Source organism: Protobothrops mucrosquamatus, unplaced genomic scaffold, assembly GCF_001527695.2.
Source record: "Protobothrops mucrosquamatus isolate PMUCROS unplaced genomic scaffold, P.Mucros_1.0 scaffold880, whole genome shotgun sequence".
In the NCBI taxonomy this organism is placed as follows: domain Eukaryota; kingdom Metazoa; phylum Chordata; class Lepidosauria; order Squamata; family Viperidae; genus Protobothrops; species Protobothrops mucrosquamatus.
The window spans coordinates 587,718-607,093 of record NW_015387134.1 but is presented as its reverse complement, the minus strand read 5'-3'; the positions used below and the strand labels follow the sequence as shown (position 1 = coordinate 607,093).

General features: G+C 48.6%; 1 protein-coding gene across 2 annotated transcripts in view; it reads left to right on the top strand.

Annotated features, from left to right (window-relative positions):
• The window catches only part of RHOT2 (ras homolog family member T2), a 31,517-nt gene extending 30,228 nt beyond the window's left edge, over positions 1–1,289 (top strand). For both annotated transcript variants that reach the window (XM_029284737.1, XM_029284736.1), the window contains one exon: positions 567–1,289. In XM_029284737.1, the coding sequence (XP_029140570.1) occupies positions 567–684 (118 nt within the window). In that variant the 3' untranslated portion in view covers positions 685–1,289. The remainder of the gene's footprint in view (positions 1–566) is intronic.
• Positions 1,290–19,376: the final 18,087 nt, after the last annotated feature.

Below are 19,376 nucleotides of genomic sequence, written 5' to 3'. Positions count from 1 at the left end.
ACCCCCTGCTCAGGCAGGAAACCCTATACCATTTCGGACAAATGGCTGTCCAGTCTCTTCTTAAAAACTTCCCGTGTTGGAGCATTCACCGCTTCTGGAGGCAGGTTGTTCCACTGGTTAATTGTTCTAACTGTCAGGAAGTTTCTCCTTAGTTCTAGGTTGCTTCTCTCCTTGCTTAGTTTCCACCTGTTGCTTCTTGTCCTGCCTTCAGGCACTTTGGAGAAGAGCTTGACTCCCTCTTCTTTGGGGCAGCCCCTGAGATATTGGAACACGGCTATCCTGTCCCCCCTCGTCTTTCTCTTCGTTAAACTAGACATACCCAATTCCAGCAACCGTTCCTTATATGCTTTAGCCTCCAGTCCCCTAATCATCTTTGTTGCTCTTCTCTGTACTCTTTCTAGAGTCTCAACATCTTTTATGGCAGTTGCTCCCAACCTTCAAAGAAGGCCGAAGAGAGGCAGCTGACAAGCTCCTTAATTGTGACCTCGGGTGTCAAACGCACAGGATGAGGAACGTGTAATTCTCTCCGACGTCCTCAAGCCACATCTGCTCCCTTTCTCTTGCAGGCATCTGAACGACATCGAGTTGCGTGCTTCGTCCTTCTGGATCCGGATTGCCTTGGGAGCTGCAGTAGCCACCATTGTGGGAATCAGTCTCTACAAAGCAGTGATGAAGAACAAGTAGAGGACGGCGAGGACACGGGACTCTCTCTTTGTGTCCCTCCCTGCTCTAGGTTGTTATTTTTTTTCCACCCATGTCCAGGAAACCAACTTCATTTGCCCCGAGCACGTTGCAAGACCCGGAAGAAGTGCGCCAGGGGAAGACAAGAGGCCATCTGAAGGACATTCCACCTCCTTGGCTTCTCCCGGTGGGGTGGGTGAGTGTTGCAGATGGGGCTGGACGACCACCATTGCACCAGCATCAGCAGAAACCATCACCGTCAGCTAGCCGGCATGAGGAAGACTTGCATTTTTCTCACTCAGGGAATGTCCCCAGTCCTGCAAGCCATAGCATCAGATATCTTCTGGGCCGTTCAGCTCCTACAAATTATCTTAGCTTCCCCCAGTTTTTGTGTTGTTGTTTTTTTAACCCCTTTTGGCTGTTCGTCAGATGCTGAAGCTCCTGCAATCTGGTAAATGTTTTTAAATAGACGTGTCTTGGGGAGAGCCGAGACTGTTGGCCCTCTGCGGTGCCTCTGGACCTTCTACTTCATCTTCTTGCTTGGAAGGATGCCTTTGAGCTCCTGTGGGGGGGAAACTACGAAGCTTTCTGCGACTTTCTGAACCCTTTTTCTAAAATGGAGTTTCACCCAAGTCCTCTTCTTGCGGGGCGGATCAAACACAGAAGAAAGGAATCTCCACGGATATGGAAGGATGGAGAACTATGATTGACTTTCTCTCTGGGTAACAAACATTAATCTTATTGCACACCCATGGTAAGGCACCTGTGTGGTTTCTCAGGCAGTTTGGAAGCTTCTTTCTGCCACTCACACTCACTAGTTCAGGATTTGGGGAGTCGTGGGAGGTTGCTCCAGCAACTGGGGAGCCAGTTGAGGAAGCAACTTGGACCTGTCCCTTCTTACCACAAGTATTCTTGGATCCATTATAGGAACACCCCCCCTCTTCATGTATTCAGCAATGCAGCACGTGGAAAAGTAATAGGTGATGGGGTGTTTTTTCCTGCCACTTCTTTCCCATGCTCCAGGATTCTTCCTGTATCTTAAATTCTTGCTTGGAGATAGGAGGGGTGGGGTATCAAGGAGGCCCCCTCTGCTGATGGATCTCTGCCATGGTGGTCTAGCAGGTTAGGGCTCCCTCTCAGAGCCATCTTCCAAACTTTTTAACTTTACCTTTGGCTCCAAAACTCAGCTGGATAAATACGTTCACAATTCAGGGGGGGGGGAAACCCCAGGTTTTACGCTGTCCCGTAAACATCTCAGAAAGGACTTATAAAAGAGAAAAATGTTTTCTTTTGTTTTTTACTTTGCAATGCTTGCACACTTCAACAATTGGTTCTTTTTTCTTCTGAATCCCTTCTCTGCGCTTGCAACTTGGAGCTTCCCATTCTCAGCCAGACCGTTGTTGGTTTTAAGATGGCAGCCTTCTGTTGCTTTGATGGAGCTCTGTTAAAAGTCCAGGTTGCCCCACAGTAGATTCCTTCTGCGGGCCAGAAATGCAGGGGGGCCACTATGCAGCAGACCACGTGTGGGGAAGCCGAAAGCAGCCACGTCCACGGTCGTGACCTCTGCCACCAAGTCTGTGAACTGAAATACATCAAAAAACTCTGCAACTCGGTTGCATCTTTTATAACCCCTAGGCTAACGTTCGCTTTTCCTTGTAGGATGGTTTTATGGTAGGTTAGTGTACTTAAGAGAAGCTCTGCCATTGGTCTTAATGCCCAAGAAATAACTCCGTCAGTATTCCGCTCCCGTTCTTGACCTCGTGTTTTTCTACATAACTTTACACAAGTATCGTCCCCACCACTGTTTTTAGACCCTCACCTTTCCCCCTCTCTACAGGGATCATTAATTCAGGCAGTTGCATAAAGGGCTTGGGATAGGACGCAATCAAAATATGCTTTGGGAATTCTTGTTTGCATTTATTGTCCTTTTTTTAAAAAAAAACAAAAAAAAAACGCTTTTCATGTTGCCAGCAGCTGTAAAGTCTAAACCAGGGGTGTCCAACCTTGGCCAGTTGAAAACCTGTGGACTTTTAATTCCCAGAATTCCCCAGCCAGCATGGCTCGCTGGGGAATTCTGGGAATTGGAAGTCCACAAAGTCTTCAACTGGCGAAGATTGGACGCCTCTGGTCTAAACCATTGTTCACCAGTACGTCATGTAATCAATGGAGAAAAAAATTGGGGGAAACAGAACTGGAGGCCCCCGTGGGCACCCTTCCTGGGTGGTTACTAGCCTTGGATCTTGCTTTTGAAAAAGACCCGATCTTTTTTAAAGGATCTAACCTGGATCTTTCATTCTGATGAGCAGAAAGAGATCCAGACAGGGACCATGAAACAAGGTGTGGAATATTCATGGTAAATACCTGTAGGGAGGGGACTGGACCTGGAAAGCTAGCACATTAGGAGAGACTTAGAGTGATTTCTGCAGAGCATTTAAAAAACAAAAGTAGGGGGTTCCTCAAATATTTACTTCTTGCACTAGAAAGTGGCCTGGATTAGGCCCAGCTTTATGACCTTTGCCCGCCCCCGGGACCTCAACTCTTAACACAGGGCCAGTTTCAAAAGAAATGGTCCTTAACCCTCGCTGATCTGAGTGGCATAGTCTAGTTGTACTGCATGTGGACTCTTTTTGGATCCCTTTGGGATTTCCTGGAGATTTCCAGGAATCACTTTGCACCCAGAGATGAACTCGAGGTAAATTTTAATATTTTCGTCTTCTCCTCCTCCTCCTCTTCCATCACCACTCCCACCGCATTTGTGGATTCACTACCTGGAGTAAATTCCCAGCAGCCAGCTTCGCAGGGAAAACCTCTTCACCGAGCGATGGGGTGGTTCTCCCCCAAGGGGGTCCCCTTAGCCTACATCTCCGTTCAGTCGTACGAGTTTCAACTCGCTGCTGTGGACCTGAATAAATTTTTATGCACCAGATGGTTGCAGACAAAAGACAAAATTCTCGTGTCTGCTTTCTTGGGGGCTTTGGGTTGTGGGGGGGGGGGGATAAGAGGAGGCAAGGGCTGTCTCTGGATATTTACAGCTTTCATCAACAAATAACGTCCATCTGTACCGGCCAGCCTGCTGTTATATGTCTGAAATTGAGCGTGGATTCCGTAATTCAAATCCCAAAGCCCGTTAACGATTTAAAAATAGAAAACCCAAATGGATAGCTTTACTGTTAGCTTTCTTCAAAGGCAGGCGGCCTTTTTAAGAGACGGGCATGTAGGCCAGTCGAGGGTTTTAAGACGAAGCAGCCCGCCGACCACCAGGTCACGATACAAGTAAAAACCGAGAGCTTTTTTATGTCTTTGCGTGCCTAGGTTTTAAAGGTTTTTGAGGTTTTCGTTTCGATCGAAAAGTGCTTGTAAAAAACCCGTGTGCCCAGATTTAAAACAGCATCTAAAATTAAGTGGCTCTACCCAGATTAAAAAACGATGAGTTGTTTTGCTCTGGTGAATGCATCAACGGTTTTACGCTGGCAAAGATCCAAGGGAGGAGAGAAAGTAGAGAAAAATCAAGCCGAGGTTGAGACAGCCATTTTTCTTAGAGCTACCTTGAGAAAAGAGATGGATAAGTACACAAACTCACTTTTAGAGTAGGGGTGCCCACCCATGACAACTTGTAGGACCTGTGGACTTCAACTCCCAGAATTCCCCAGCCAGCCCTCCCATCCAGGACATAGCACAGAAGTGTTGCTTGTGCAGGGTCTGTAAGATTATCTGGGACACCACACATCCTCTTCACAACCTGTTTTCCTTGTTACCTTCTGGGAGGAGGGGGCTCCGTGGTATCCGAAGCAGAACATCCAGATTCATCCATAGTTTCATTCCATACAGTGTTGGAATATAGCATAAGTCACTCCATCTTGTAACCTTCAGTATGCTTAATTCTACACTTCTTCATGCCTACGTGTTAGGCTGCAATCTGCAGCTGCAAACACGTAAGGACAGACAACTAAGAAGCAAGTCAACAAAGCTGTCTACACAAGCTATAATATTATCACTTCCTGATAAGACCTTCCAGTGTGAACCANCGGCTCACCCCCCTGCTTGTCGCTTCTGCCTGCAATTTGCTTTGATGATTGCTAATAAAGGAGGTCCCCAGAGACTATTCTGGGCTGATCTCATCCCGAGGAAACCTGGTCTGGTGTCTTCATATGACAACTCATGAATCAGCCCCCGGACGAGGTCTGAAACCAAGCCGGGAGACTCAGGTCCCGGTTTTCTACAACACAGCATTAACCTTGCGAACTCTCAAGGTTCCTCCTTCCGTTATATATTCAAGATGGACAGTGTTTAATATTTATTTGTTACGTATATGTAGGGATGTGGGTCTATACATATGTTGTTCATAGTATGTTTAGGTGTGTGTCATGTATGTGTTTCACTTCGAGAGCGGGCAACTTTCATTTTTGATGTGTGCCGTCGTGCCCCCATGCTGGCTCAGGAATTCTGGGAGTTGGAAGTCCACGAGTCATAAAAGAGCCAAGGTTGCCTACCCCTGGTCTAACCCCATGAACTAGGTTCATGAAACGTGCTATCGGGTTACTTCGTGATTTAAGTTACTCCAATGCAAAGAGCTCTGTTATTGTACCATGGTTGACCATGCTCCATGTTTGGTTAGGAGGGGTCAACATTTATAATCCTCGCCCTCAGGCACGCAAAGGGGGGAAAAAGGAGAAGGATTTGCAGCAGCCATGATTTCATCGTGGCCACTCTCTTTCATGTTGGTTCTGCCCGAGCAAATCAAGTTTCCATCAGGGTGTGATGTGGGCCCTACACACAATGGCAGGCAAAGGGACAGTGACGTTCAGAGGAGGCAATGAAATTTGGCTGCATTCCCAGCCAGCCACCAAACCGCTTACTGGCAATAATGAACGTTTTTCAAGAGTCAAGCAAAAGTCATTTTGTCCTGGGCAGTTGGCAAGCTTTTTTCAGCTACCTGCTGGTCTGGAGTCCATTAAGTAGTTACAGAATAGAGTTGGAAGGGCCCTTGGAGGTCTTCTAGTCCAACCCCCTACTCAAGCAGGAGACTGTATGCCATTTCAGACAAGTGGCTGTCCAGTCTCTTCGTAAAAAAAACCTCCAGTGATGGGAGCATCCACAACTTCTGAAGGCAACTTCCACCCCACTGGTTAATTATTCTATTTAGGAAGTTTCTCCTTAGTTCTAGGAAGACAACTCTCACCTAGAAATTGATTAGGCCTGTGCGTGCAAACCCCAAGCACTTTTGTTGCCCCCTCCATGTGTTCGCATTCTTCCAGAAGAAAAATGACAACAGAATTTTTCTTCTCCATCAGCACCCCACTTCCCAAACTGCTAATTTCCTGGAGCATGTGAATATGCATGGAGCAATATGAATATTCAGACTCAGCTTTACAGCCTTGGAATCAGCTGCTGGAAGCCACGGTCTCTCCTATCTCCATTTCACAGATGAATGTTAACCAGCTAGGAACATCATTCACCCACTGCTAAGCTGAGCTTCTCAACATCCCATCAAATTGCTGCAAACTCTGCCTTTCACAGATATAAGCAGGTTAGGGGGCCGTGATCTCAGACTGCTGAAGGGACTAAATCAAGCCAAGTTTGAGTTTGCTAAAGAAGTATCCCTTGATAGCATTGGCACTACAGAGTAAATCAGTGGTTCTCAACCTGTGGTCCGGAAACAACTGGGGGGGGGCACAATGTCACAGGAGGGGCTGTGAAGGCTTGAAGAAATGTTACAATTTAAATCTTGAGTGATATTTAAAGAGGGTCCGTGGTGAAGAGCAGGTTGAAAACCATTGCAGTAAACCATCATCAGTCAAAACCCAACACTGCATTGTGCTTAATGAAGTAGGCAAGCTAGCCATGGTAATTGGCAAGCTATTGTTTGTAGTCAGGTGACTAGCATCAACTTCTTTAGATAAGAACTCCCCCCAGAGATCCGGATTATTCCGGATCTCCCCTCCTTCCGCCGTGCCCTCAAGACATGGCTTTTTCATCAAGCGGGATTGGCCTAGGGGGGGATTTTATAGGGATTTTAAAGGGATTTTATAATATTAAACTTAATACAGGTCATTTAATATATATTTTAATTTGGCTTTTAGAGATATTTATTGTATTGTACTGTTTTTATTTACCTGTAAGCCGCCCTGAGTCCCTCGGGAGAAGGGCGGGGTATAAATGGGATTAAATAAAATAAATAAATAAATAAATAAATAAGATAAGATAACCTTTATTGTCATTTTTTTTACTGTGGGCACAACGGCACACATCAAAAATGAAAGTTGCCCGCTCTCGAAGTGAAACACATACATGACACACACCTAAACATACTATGAACAACATATGTATAGACCCACATCCCTACATATACGTAGCAAATAAGTATTAAATACTGTCCATCTTGAATATATAACGGAAGGAGGAAGCTTGAGAGTTCACAAGGTTAATGCTGCATTGAATGAAACTCTGGCTGAATCTGGATGTTCTGCTTCGGATACCACGGAGCCCCCTCCTCCCAGAAGGTAACAAGGAAAACAGGTCGTGGAGAGGATGTGTCGTGTCCCAGATAATCTTATGGACCCTGCTCAAGCAGCACTTCTGTGCTACGTCCTGGATGGGAGGGAGGGAACCGCCAATGATCTTTTCAGCTGTCCTCACCACTCTGCACCGCCTTCCTGTCTGAAGCAGGGATGCTTCCAAACCAGACTGTGATGCTGTATGACAAGATGCTCTCGATCGTCCCCCTGTAGAAAGTGGTCAGGACAGGGGAAAGAAGATGTGCTTTTCTCATGCGGTGCAAAAAATGCAGGCGCTGCTGTGCCCGCTTCACCAGTTTCTCACTGTTGAGCGACCGAGTCAGCCTACTCGTTAGTAGTGGTGGCTTATTTGGCAGTCCGTGGTTAAATCCACTGCAAGCCATGACTAAGCATATCAGGTAGCATGGTGAAGTGAGGAACACCGAGGGACAAGCGACTGCCAAAGAGTTTTCGGATCTTCAAATTTCTCAATTTGAAAAGGGGTGGACTTTTGACTCCCAGAATTCCCCAGCCAGCATGCATCCTTCATCTTTTGACTCCTGCCGTCAAGAACACGCTGGCTGGGGAATCCTGGAATTGAAGTCCACCCACCTTCCAAGTTTCCAAACTTGAGAGAGACACTGTTCTGGAGGATCATGAGGATGCTGCTGGAGATTAGTCATTAAAGGTCTCCTTTGGAAGATCTGACTGGCAACGGAAGCAGGCGGCTTTCTAGAGAGAAATTATTCCGATTCCAACCTTGAAAAGACCTTCTAAACTCAAAAGATAGTCTGGTTGTTGTTTTTCCCCTCCCAGATCTCAGGAGGCTTTATCCAAAGAAGTGAATAAAATACCTCTTGCATGGAGAAGAGAATTATAGCGCCCTAATCCCCTTGGATCCGTGTAATGAGCAGAAGCATTGTACTCCCCAGCTATGCCTCGAGATCCTGGACTCTTCTAGGCAGGTTCCTGACTCTGGAGCTTAGCAGAAAACCTTTTGGCTTTCCACGGGGTCTCGGGTGGGGGAGGGTAGACCTCTCCTCTGATCAGCTTGGGGGGGGGCAACCTGAACCTCGAGGGAGAAAGTCCAGTTTAAGGGATAGCAGGCAGTGAATCTGGCTGACCTCATCTCGGATTGGAAGAGAAACAGACTAAGGCCCAGTTTATATCGGATGGGAGACCACAAGGAAATCCCAGCACACCAGGAAGCTGAACATTCTCCTCAAGGACTAGCAAGTCATTTCAGACTCATAGTGCATCCAATCTTGCCCTGATCCCCGGAAGCCTCCTCGTATTTCAAACCCCACCATGCTGACAAGGCTCAACTGGGCTGAGACTGGACCCGCTGCTGGGTCCTCCCTCCTCCTCCTCCTCCTTCTTCCTCCTCCTCCTCCTCCCCCTCCCCCTACTCCTCCTCCTCCAGGGACAGCGGATCCATCAAGCTGGAGGCATCTGTCCGAAATGATGTAGGGCAGTGGTGGCGAACCTATGGCATGCGTGCCAGAGGCGGCACTCGGAGCCCTCTCTATGGGCACACACACCGTCGCCCCAGCCCTGCCTCCTCCCATGGCCCCCTCCTCACCAGCAGCCCTCCGGAGGAGAGTTGCCCCCGGGCACGACCCATGCAATGCTGTGCAGCCAAGGACATGATAGCTGGGCAGCGGGGACAAGACTCCGCCCTTGCACCCCATTGTACGCAGATAATGCTGCAGGGACCGGGTGGAGGATGTGGCCACCGTGGCACTGCTGGTCTGCCTGGATGATCTGTGGTGGGCCGTGCAGGTGGTGGGTGGTCCAGCGGGCACGGCGGAGCGGGGACAGGCGTGGGGGGATGGTTTGGGGGCACGCGGTCTCTAAAAGGTTTGCCATCACTGATGTAGGGTCTCCTGTTTGAGCAGAGGGTTGGACTAGAACAGGGCTTTTCAACCAGTGGTACGGGTACCACCTGTGGTACATTGGCACCTGGCAGGTGGTACGCGACCATCCTAGAAAAGTGGTAGCGGGGGAGGGGAATGAGCTGAACCGGTGGCAACACTGCACAAGCCTGAGCGAGAGATGGCTGGAGCTGCAGGGCTGTCAGGGCTCAGCGGAAGCACCAGGATCAGCGCCAGGCTCCAGCTGGATCTCGGCGCTGATCCTGGTGCTTCTGCTGAACCCAGAAGAAGCGCCGATCAGCTGGAATGTTGCAGCATCTCCAGAGTCTTGTGATTTACATTCAGATGCTTGGCAACTGATTCATATTTATGACGCTCACAGTGTCCCAGGGTCATGTGAAGTGACCAAAACCTGCTGCAACCACCCAGCAGACAGAGGGAATAAAAACCATACACCCCCCCACCCCACCCCCACTGCCAATCCTCAACAGAAATGCTCACAGCAATGAAAACCTCGGACAGGAGGAAGAGCGCCGCCGGGCGGGCAGGCAGGTGTCTTGCTCGGCTGTGGCTTGGGGGGCACTTTTTTCAGTGCCATTGTAACTTCGAACAGTCACTAAGCGAACTGTTGTAAGTCGAGGACTCCCTGTACCTTATCACTTTTTTCCTTTTTTTTTTTTTTTTTTTTTGGGTCCTCAAGTTTTTGACCCCTTGCTAGGCGACTGGTGGTCCTCGGATGTTGCCACATCCTAAAAGTGGCACCGTGGGTGAAAAGATTGAAAAGCCCTGGACTAGATGACCTCCAAGGTCCCTTCTGAGCTTCGGCGCTTCTCTTGAGCTCCCCCTCCCGGCCCGCCCGCCCGGCTCGGGGGAGGAGCCAAGGGCTCCCCCGCCCCTGCGCAACGCCCTCCCCGGCCCCGCCCGCCGGCTGCCGTAGCCTCCCCTCCCCTCCCCTCGCCTGCCTCCCTCCCTCCCTCCCCTCCCGCCCGGCTGTCACTCACGCTGAAGCCCCGGCCGCCGCTGCTGCTGCTGCTGCTGCCAGGACTGGCTCTGGATCACCTGCCCGGCGGCAGCGGCAGCGGCGGGGAAGGGGCTTCCCGCCGGTGGTCCCAGCCCGGGCGCCTTCCTCTTCCTCCTCCTCCTCCTCCTCCTCCTCCTCCTCGGCCGCCTGCGCCCCCAGCTGCGGGTATATGGAGAGGAGCTCGCTGCGGCAGCTCATCCAGGAGCAGGTGAGCCCGCGCAACGGAACCGGGGCAAGGAGGAGGCGGCCGGCCCGGGGTTGCGTCGCAGTCGGGGCTGGGGTGGGCTAGGGCGGCCGGCCGGCCAGGCGAGGGTCTCCACGCGAGCCAAATGCGCGCCGTGGCCAATCCTACGCGCGGGGGGGGAGGATGTCCGACTTCCCTGCCTGGCTGCGCGGGTCCATCGTGGATCCGCGCAGCAGGGCAAGGAAGCCGGACCCCTCCCTCCCTCCCTCCCTCCCTCCGGGAGTGCCCTCGGCACGCACTGAGCTCGGGCGGAGCGTCGCGCAAGTCGGCTGCTGGATCGGGCGCAGGGCGTTTGCCCTGCATTAATAGAGAGGGGGGGGCATGCATAAGCTTGTATTTGCTCCAGTGGGGGGGCGGGAGGGGAGGTTGGAGGGCTGGAGGGTCCCTCCGAGCCTGGAAGAGAGAGGCGCCGGCTGCAACTCGCGGCCCCTCCAGGGTCGTGCCTGGAGCCGGTGGCTGCGCGCGGGGCAACGTGCAGCACGCCGTGTGTCCATCGCCTGGCATGCCTCGGCCTGAATCCCAAAACAAGAGACGCCCAAGTTTCAGGGGGGGGGTTTGGGGGAAACCCGGGCTGGGCGGGAGGGGGGTGATGCCAAAGGCCTGCAAGAGTGGGCTTCGGGGTCCCCAGAAATGGATTTACTAAGAGCCCCCCCCCTGGCAGATTCAGACCAGGCTGCCTTCACCCCCACACTGAGAACCGTCTCTTCCTCTGGTTCTGGTACCGACCAGGAGGGCGAATTTGCCCCATCCTGTGATTGTCAGCGTGGGAAGAGGGGCTTTGGGTGAACCTGGCACCCTTTCTCTCCCCCACCCCTTGAAACTGGCCTCCCGTGGAAGAAATCTGGTTTTTCAGAATTTCAGGGACAGCCCAGGTAGAGGATGCCATGCTCTCTGGTCCATTTTTATTTCATCCGGGCTCCTTGGGGCCAATCTTGGACCACCCTACTTAACTGGGAATAATAATCATACCAGCCTACTCTGCAGGGCTGTGGTACAGATTGTAGTTATTGATCTGTTTTTATGAAATGGATCTAGCCGTCCATCTCGCGAATGTGACTCTGGGCAGCGTGGCATAAAACAAAGCGAGGAAAAACACATCTTCAAAAGCCGTTAAAAACAAATATAAACAAAACCACGAGAGAGCGTTTTGAAGACTCACACGTCATGAAGCCCTCTTGGGCCCCCCTTTTTCAGGGGATCCTGAGGTCTGCTGGAAAAAAGACCTTCTGAGAGATTTCCAAAAGGTCAATAGGATTCCTGCCAAACTACAAGGAATCCTTGAAGCTCACTCTTAGCAACCGAAATCCTGGACTGAGGCCCAGATGAAGGTGCAGCTTTGAGTGTGGTGGCTGAATCCACACATAACACATTAATAATAATAATAATAATAATAATAATAATAATAATAATAATAATAATAATAATAATAATAATAGTAGTAGTAGTAGTAGTAGTAGTAGTAGTAGTAGTAGTAGTAGTAATAGTAATAGTAATAGTAATAGTAGTAGTAGTAGTAAAGTTGGAAGGGACCTTGGAGGTCATCTAGTCCAACCCCCTGCTCAGGCAGGAAACCCTATACCATTTTGGACAAATGGCTGTCCAGTCTCTTCTTAAAAACTTCCAGTGTTGGAGCATTCACCGCTTCTGGAGGCAGGTTGTTCCACTGGTTAATTCTTCTAACTGTCAGGAAGTTTCTCCTTAGTTCTAGGTTGCTTCTCTCCTTGATCAGTTTCCATACGTTGCTTCTCGTCCTGCCTTCAGGCGCTTTGGAGAATAGCTTGACTCCCTCTTCTTTGTGGCAGCCCCTGACATATTGGAAGACTGCTGTCATGTCCCCCCTCGTCCTTCTCTTTGTTAAACTAGACATACCCAATTCCAGCAACCGGTCTTTATATGTTTTAGCCTCCAGTCCCCTAATCATCTTTGTTGCTCTTCTCTGTACTCTTTCTAGAGTCTCAACATCTTTTTTACATCGCGGTGACCAAAATTGGATGCAGTATTCCAAGTGTGGCCTTACCAAGGCCTTGTAAAGTGGTATTAATACTTCACGTGATCTTGATTCTATCCCTCTGTTAATGCAGCCCAGCACTGTTTTGGCCTTTTTGGCAGCTGCAGCACACGGCTGTCTCATATTTAGGTGATTGTCCACTAGGACTCTGAGGTTCCTCTCACAGTTACTACTATTGAGCAAGGTGCCACCTATGCTATCCACATTAGTTTCTCAACCATGGCAACTTTTAAGATGTGGCTGGGGCATTCTTGGAGTTGAAGTTCGCCCATCTTAAAAAACCCCAAAGGTGCTTTTTGAAAAGGCAACTGGCATTTTGTTTTTCCTTGAAGACATTTCGCTTCTCATCCAAGAAGCTTCTTCAGTTCTGAACAAGAAGAACTGAAGTAACTTCTTGGATGAGAAGCGAAACGTCTTCAAGGAACAACCAAAGTCCAGTTGCCTTTTCAAAAAGCACCTTTGGGACAACCATGTCCTGGATGATTGAGAATCTCCATAGAACACATCTTAAAAGTTGCCAGGGCTGAGAAACACCGCATTAATCTAACCAAAATTGGAGAGGAATGGGTGGTAGCTCAGCCTGCTCCTTGTCGTGGTATATTGTATGAACCGGGAAGTCTCGGACAGTTTCTAACTTTGAGCTGTGTGAATGTAGCCCTTGTGTTCTATTTATCAGGGTTGAGGGGGTTGTGCGAACCCAGCCATGAGGTGCTAATAGCAAAAAAGCACTATTTGTGGCTCTCGACCATGAGAATCTGTGAAAAGTAGACCCGTTCAACAGGCATAAGCCCAAAACCTGGAAGACGTTTGAGAGATGAAATTTCAACTCTCCATTGGTTTTGCTGCTATCCTGTGTTTATGTTTACTCAGCAGCAAACTTCTCCGCTGGATAGTTCAATAAAGTGAGTAAATCTGTGTGCCTTTCCTCAGAAACGAATCCCTCCAGACCCTGTTGAGCTTACTCTCTCTTGTAAGCGTACTCAACTTCACAGACTGGACATGTAACTTTTAGGAAGCTCATAGGGTGTCCGTCTCCACATTCCCTTCTGCGACATGGAGAGAGGAGTTAACGTTTCCTTGATTTAAGACAGCCTTGTGGAGTTCAAAATTCACCTTGCCTGGTTGTTTTTTTTCTGGAAATACATACTTGCTTGTAAATTAGCTCAGCTTCCCGAAACATAGCATACCCGGTGAGCCTATAATGCAGCTTGGCTTCCTTGCTAGAGACGCCTGCCATGAATTGGATTCTTTGGTGTTGCCTGCTGCATGCTACTTTTGTGACGGTAGGCTTTGATTTGCACTGTAGGAAAAGGCTGGCATGGGCATTCTTTTCAAAATAATGCAACCGTATCTTGGCAGTTTTATTGCACACGTAAGAACAGAGTGTGTGCAACCGCATCAGGTTTTTGCGCATGTAAGAGCAGGGTGTTCAACAAACGCCTGCTTCGTGTTGTTGCTAGGGGAGCAACAGATACTATATTTTCCGATGAATATGTGTAGACGTAAACGTAAGAAAGGGGTTGGCAAGGAAGAGTTGGTGGTTCCTTGGCTAGGAAGACCTGCGAGGTCAACATGGATCCGATGCTCCCAAGAGAATAGTCAAGGATCTGTTGGGTACTGAGATGTAGAAGGAAACAGCCTCGCATTTAAACTCTGGAGCGCAAACCTGGTCCAAAAGTTGTAACATCTGGATTTTGCAGTGGACAGATATCCTGCGTATATGATTCCCTTTTAATCTGCAAGAGACTTATTGGTGTGATTTTTTTTTTTGCTGGGTGAGCCACTTTCTGAATAAGAATCAAAGTTTTATTTTAGGAGCCTGTTGGGTGTAGTGGTGAAGGCGCTGGCCTTGAAACCAGGAGACAGTGAGTTCTAGTGCCACCTTAGGCATGAAAGCTGGCTGGGTGATTTTGGGCCAATCAACAGGAGACGGTAAGTTCTAGTCCTGCCTTAGCCATGAAAGCCAGCTGGGTGATTTTGGGCCAATCTCTCTCTCTCTTTCAGCTGAACCCACCTCCCTGGATTGTTGTTGGGGGGGGGGGGAATAGGAGGAAGAAATATTACTTATTTTCACTACCTTGAGTTACTAATAAAGTAATAAAGGTTGGGTCAAACTCGAATGAATAAATAACTTCCAGCGTAGCTGAGATTTGCAGCTGGGCAGGTGAGAGAAATGCATTTGATCATAAACGCATCTGTAATGCTTTGACATGCATGCAAGACCACAAGTTACACTTTCCAAAAGAGGTGTGGTTTTTTTTTTTTGCCCCTTCTCTGTGTTCATTGGACTGTTTGAGAAAGGAGGACCAGGTTGTCTGAACGAGGACAGAACAGGTATTCTCTTTCTCTCCAACTCTGGCTCCATCTGTCGCTCATTTTGCCCGTGCAACCTGCAGCCTTTAAACCAGGGGTGTCAAACTCAATTTCATCGAGCCCCGGATCAGCATTGTGGTTGTCCTGGGGGGGGTGGGTAGGTGTGGCCAGGGTGGGTGCGGCCTACTGTGTGGGCGTGGCTGGAGTGGGTGTGGCCTACTGGGTGGGCGTGGCCAGCTCTACATCGTTTGCGTCAAGGGTGCCTGTGGGGGCCTGGGCAGGAGTGGGACAGATCTGAGGGTCTCTGGCAGGAGGGGGTGGGACCGGGGCAAGCGCCAAGGCATGGTCCACTGGAAGAGCCTGCCGAAACCCCTCCCCCAGAGCCCATCAAGCCGGATATGTGAAATAGGTGAGGGCCATTTGCTGGCCACTTCCAGGCGATGGTCCATTTCTTCATTCCTCATAAAGGGTGACACCTCTCCAGCATGCACCCAGGGGGCGGGGCCGACGCGGCAGGGGCTGGTTCCTCGCTGTTTCCAGACGGCCTTGTGGAGCTAAGACTGAATGCGTTTCAGCATAGATGGCCACCACAAAATTGTACATTGGCTCCCAGCTGGCCTGGGCCAGGGCCAAGGCAGTGGGGAACATTCCCTCACTGTTTCCAGGATGGCTTCGTGGGCTACATGAAATCACGTTGCGGGCCACATCCGGCCCCCGGGCCTTGTGTTTGACATGTCTGCTTTAAATAATTTTTTTCCACCAAACAGAAATACAAGAGTTGGAAGGGACCTTGGGGGTCTTCTAGTCCAACCCCCTGCTCAAGGAGAAGACCTTATGCCATTTCAGACTGTTCAGGCTGTCCAATCTCTTCTTCAGAAGCACCAGTGATGGAGCACCCAAAGCCTCTGAAGGCAAGCCGCTTCCCCTGATTAATTGTTCCCGCTGTCAGGAAACTTTTCCTTATTTCTAGGTTGGATCTCTCCCAAGCAATGCAGCCAGGGTAGAAAACCCAATTCTCCCATTATTTCCCCTGTCGTGTGCTGAGCATCTGGGCTGATAAATGGGGTGCCTTCTCCTATCATCCTGCGTCTGGTCCTTGATGCGTTTGAGGCTACGCTGGTGCCAGGGAAGAATTCACAAAAGAATCTACTGCTGTAAACGGGCGACCTAATTAATCTACAGGAAAAACTTTGCTTCTCTCCCACCGACTTGCTAAGGGAGAGTTGAAGAGTAGCTGTGTCAAGTAGTGAAGCTTTAATTGTAATCCTTCTGGTATTTACAAAGAGAGGGTTGCACCCACGTCTGCCCACATCTACGTTTTGGACTTTCACTTCTTGGCTAAATCAGGATCTGGCACTCCCAAATTTTTTATTCATGTTTAATACTGTGACGCAGGTAGTCCTCAGCGTTCGACCACAATCGAGCCCAACATTTATGTTGCTAAGCAAGGCCGTTGTTAAGTGAGTTTTGCCCCATTTTACAACCTTTCCTGCCACGGTTGTTAAGGCAATCACCGCAGTTGTTAAATTAGTAACTTGGTCGTTAAATGAATTGGGCTTCCCCATTGCTTCCTAGAAGGTCTCAAAAAGGGATCACACAATTGTGGGGCGATGCAACTGTCCTAAACGAGTCAGTTGCCAATTTTGACCACGTGACTGTGGGGATACTGGTCGTAAGTGTGAAGAAATGGTCATAAGTCAACTTTTTCAGTGATGTCGTAACTTAGAACAGTCACTAAATGAACTGCTGTAAGTTGAGGCCTCCCTGTATATTTCCTCTGTTCCCACCAACAAACGGATGAGCAACTGCGGCAACTTTACGACCTGTGGACTTCAACTCCCAGAATTCTGCTGGCTCAGGAATTCTGGGAGTTGAAGTCCCCAGGACGTAAAGATGCCATAGCTGCCGATTCCTGCTCTACCCTACTTACTCCTTTAAAACTGTGTTCCTCAACCTTGGCAACTGGAAGACGTGTGGACTTCAACTCCCAGAATTCCCCAGCCATCTTAGAATCCACAAGGATTGAGGGGAGAGATAAACTGCGTGCCTAAATTAATACCAGCCCTTCAATGTTTCTCGATCTTGACAACTTTAAAACATCTGGACTTCAACTCCCAGCATTCATGGTGGCTGGGGCATTCTGGGAGTTGAAGTCTAGACATGTTCAAATTGCAGAGGTTGAGAAACCAGCTGGAAAACATGAATTTTGTTCTAACCATACCTTGTTTTATTGCAGTTCAGTTTATTGTGCTTAGTTATTTTTACAAGACTTTCCACCAACTAAAAAACAATTACAACTCACTGAAGCCTCCAAGGAGATTTAGCATTTTTTAGCAATAAAGTATTTTTTTTTACTTAAGACCTATACATTGTTTTTTTAAAAAAAAAAACAATCCAATGCTATTGCATGCTTTAATAGACTACAGTGTAGCATAAACATCATTTTTATAGGAACTGCAAAATCAAAACATTGACTCCCTTTATTGCAATATTCACTTTTTCGAATTGGTTGGTTCAGAACCAAACCGGCAAGATCTCGGATATACTGTAAGTCTGTATTTTTGTTCTTGTCCCAATTGGAGGATTAATGTTAGACTAGATGAGCTGTTCGCTTGGTCCAGCTCTTATGCTCTTAAATGCTAGGGTGATAGGATTGAAGAAGGCATGCTGCCAATAAGATAATAAGAAAACATGTGGAGGAGTTTTTGGTGGGTTTTTTTGGAATTAAAAAAAAAAATAGAGGATTTACAATGCTGTCTTTAGTCAGGGCATAAAAAAAGATGCTGAGACCCTAGAAAGAGTACAGAGAAGAGCAACAAAGATGATCAGGGGACTGGAGGCTAAAGCATATGAGGAACAGTTGCAGGGATTGGGTATGTCTAGTTTAATGAAAAGAAGGACTACGGATGATATGATACCTAGCATATCTCAGGGGCTGCCCCAAAGAAGAAGGAGTCAAGCTATTTTCCAAGGCGCCTGAAGGCAGGACAAGAAGCATCGGATGGAAACTGATCAAGGAGAGAAGCAACCTAAAACTAAGGAGAAACTTCTTGACAGTTAGAACAATTAACCAGTGGAACAACCTGCCTCCAGAAGTTATGGATGCTCCATCACTGGAGGTCTTTAAGAAGAGATTGGACAACCATTTGTCTGAAATGGTGTAGGGTTTCCTGCTTGAGTAGGGGGTTGGACTAGAAGACCTCCAAGGTCCCTTCCAACTCTGTTATTCTGTTAAATTCCCCTTAAGCCGCCATTCCTGACAAGTAGACAGTGTTTCTTCCTGATATACAATTGATTGATTGATTTGACTTGCTTGCTGCCCATTTCACCCAAAGGTGATGCTGGGCAGCTTCCAAACATTAAAATGCAATAAAACATTGAAGCCATAAATAATCTTCATCATAGTAATAACTTACAGCAAAAAGATGGGGAGCAGGATATGAAAGGGGGAGGGGGAGATGGGACCTTGTCTTAATCCAATAGCCACTTCCAGCACGATGCACCCCCACTGAGCCATGGTGGCACAGTGGTGAGAATGCAGTATTGCAGGCTAACTCTGCCCACTGCCAGCAGTTCGATCCTGACCGGCTCAAGGTTGACTCAGCCTTCCATCCTTCCGAGGTGGGTAAAATGAGGACCCAGATTGTTGGGGGCAATTTGCTGACTCTGTAAACTGCTGAGAGAGGGCTGAATATAAGTACATAAGTCTTAAGTGCTATTGCTATTGGGACTCCAGGCCAAGTGACAGAGACAGGTCTTCAGGCCTTTATGGAAGGACAGAAAAGTCGGTGCAGAACTCACCTGGGTTGGGATGTGTGTGAGATGTTCCAAAGAGTGGGAGCCACAGCAGAAAAGGCCCTTCTCCTGGACCCCACCAGCCGAAATTCTCTGACTGACACGGTCTGCAGCATGTCGCCTCTGTTGGCACAGGTGAGGCGGGCCAATTCCATTGGGGCGAGGCGGTCCCTCAAATAACCTGGACCCAGAGCTTTAAAGGTGATAACAAACACCTTGAATTGGACCCCGGAAGCAGCTTGGTGTAAACTGGGCCACCCTAAGGGCCTCACCAAAAGCTGGAAGTCTCCCCAAAGTTTCCAACTTGCAGAAAGCGTGCTGAAAGATTTCACATCTCCCAGCCCCCCCACACCATCTGCAGGTACACCTCCTAGAAAAAAAATTACCCTTTGCATGTAGCTGTATAGGCACATTGCTGAAAACTTCCAACGCCCCGTCACCATCTGAGGTGTCAAGTTTTGCCCAGGAGTGAACCCCAGGACCTGGTGGGCGAGACGAAGTGCTAAGTTGCCTGCAGCTGGAGATGACTTTCGTTGTGCGTGTTTCTCTTTTCTCACCAGCCTTCCAAGCCCTTCTTTGCCCTCCCTGTTCCAAACACTCTGAAGTTTTCTTCCCTGGGGATAATAAATGTGTGTGTGTTTGTGTGTGTGTGTGTGTATATATATATATATGTACTAGTTCTGCCACATCGAGAAATCCTTGGTGATTGGGTGCCATCAGCTAGGTGTTGCAATCCTTTTAGGGCATTGCAGCCTTGGCAACACACACACACACACACACACACACACACACACAGAGGAGAGGCTGCCTGTTTATTAAGGCAAAAGTGCTGGTCTTCATCAAACATTCATCAAAGCCCCCCTCGCTTCCTATTTCACAGCCTCTCCGTGGTGCAGCTGCTCCCTGCCTTACCAAGAATGGATTGGGAAAAAATAAAAATAAAAAT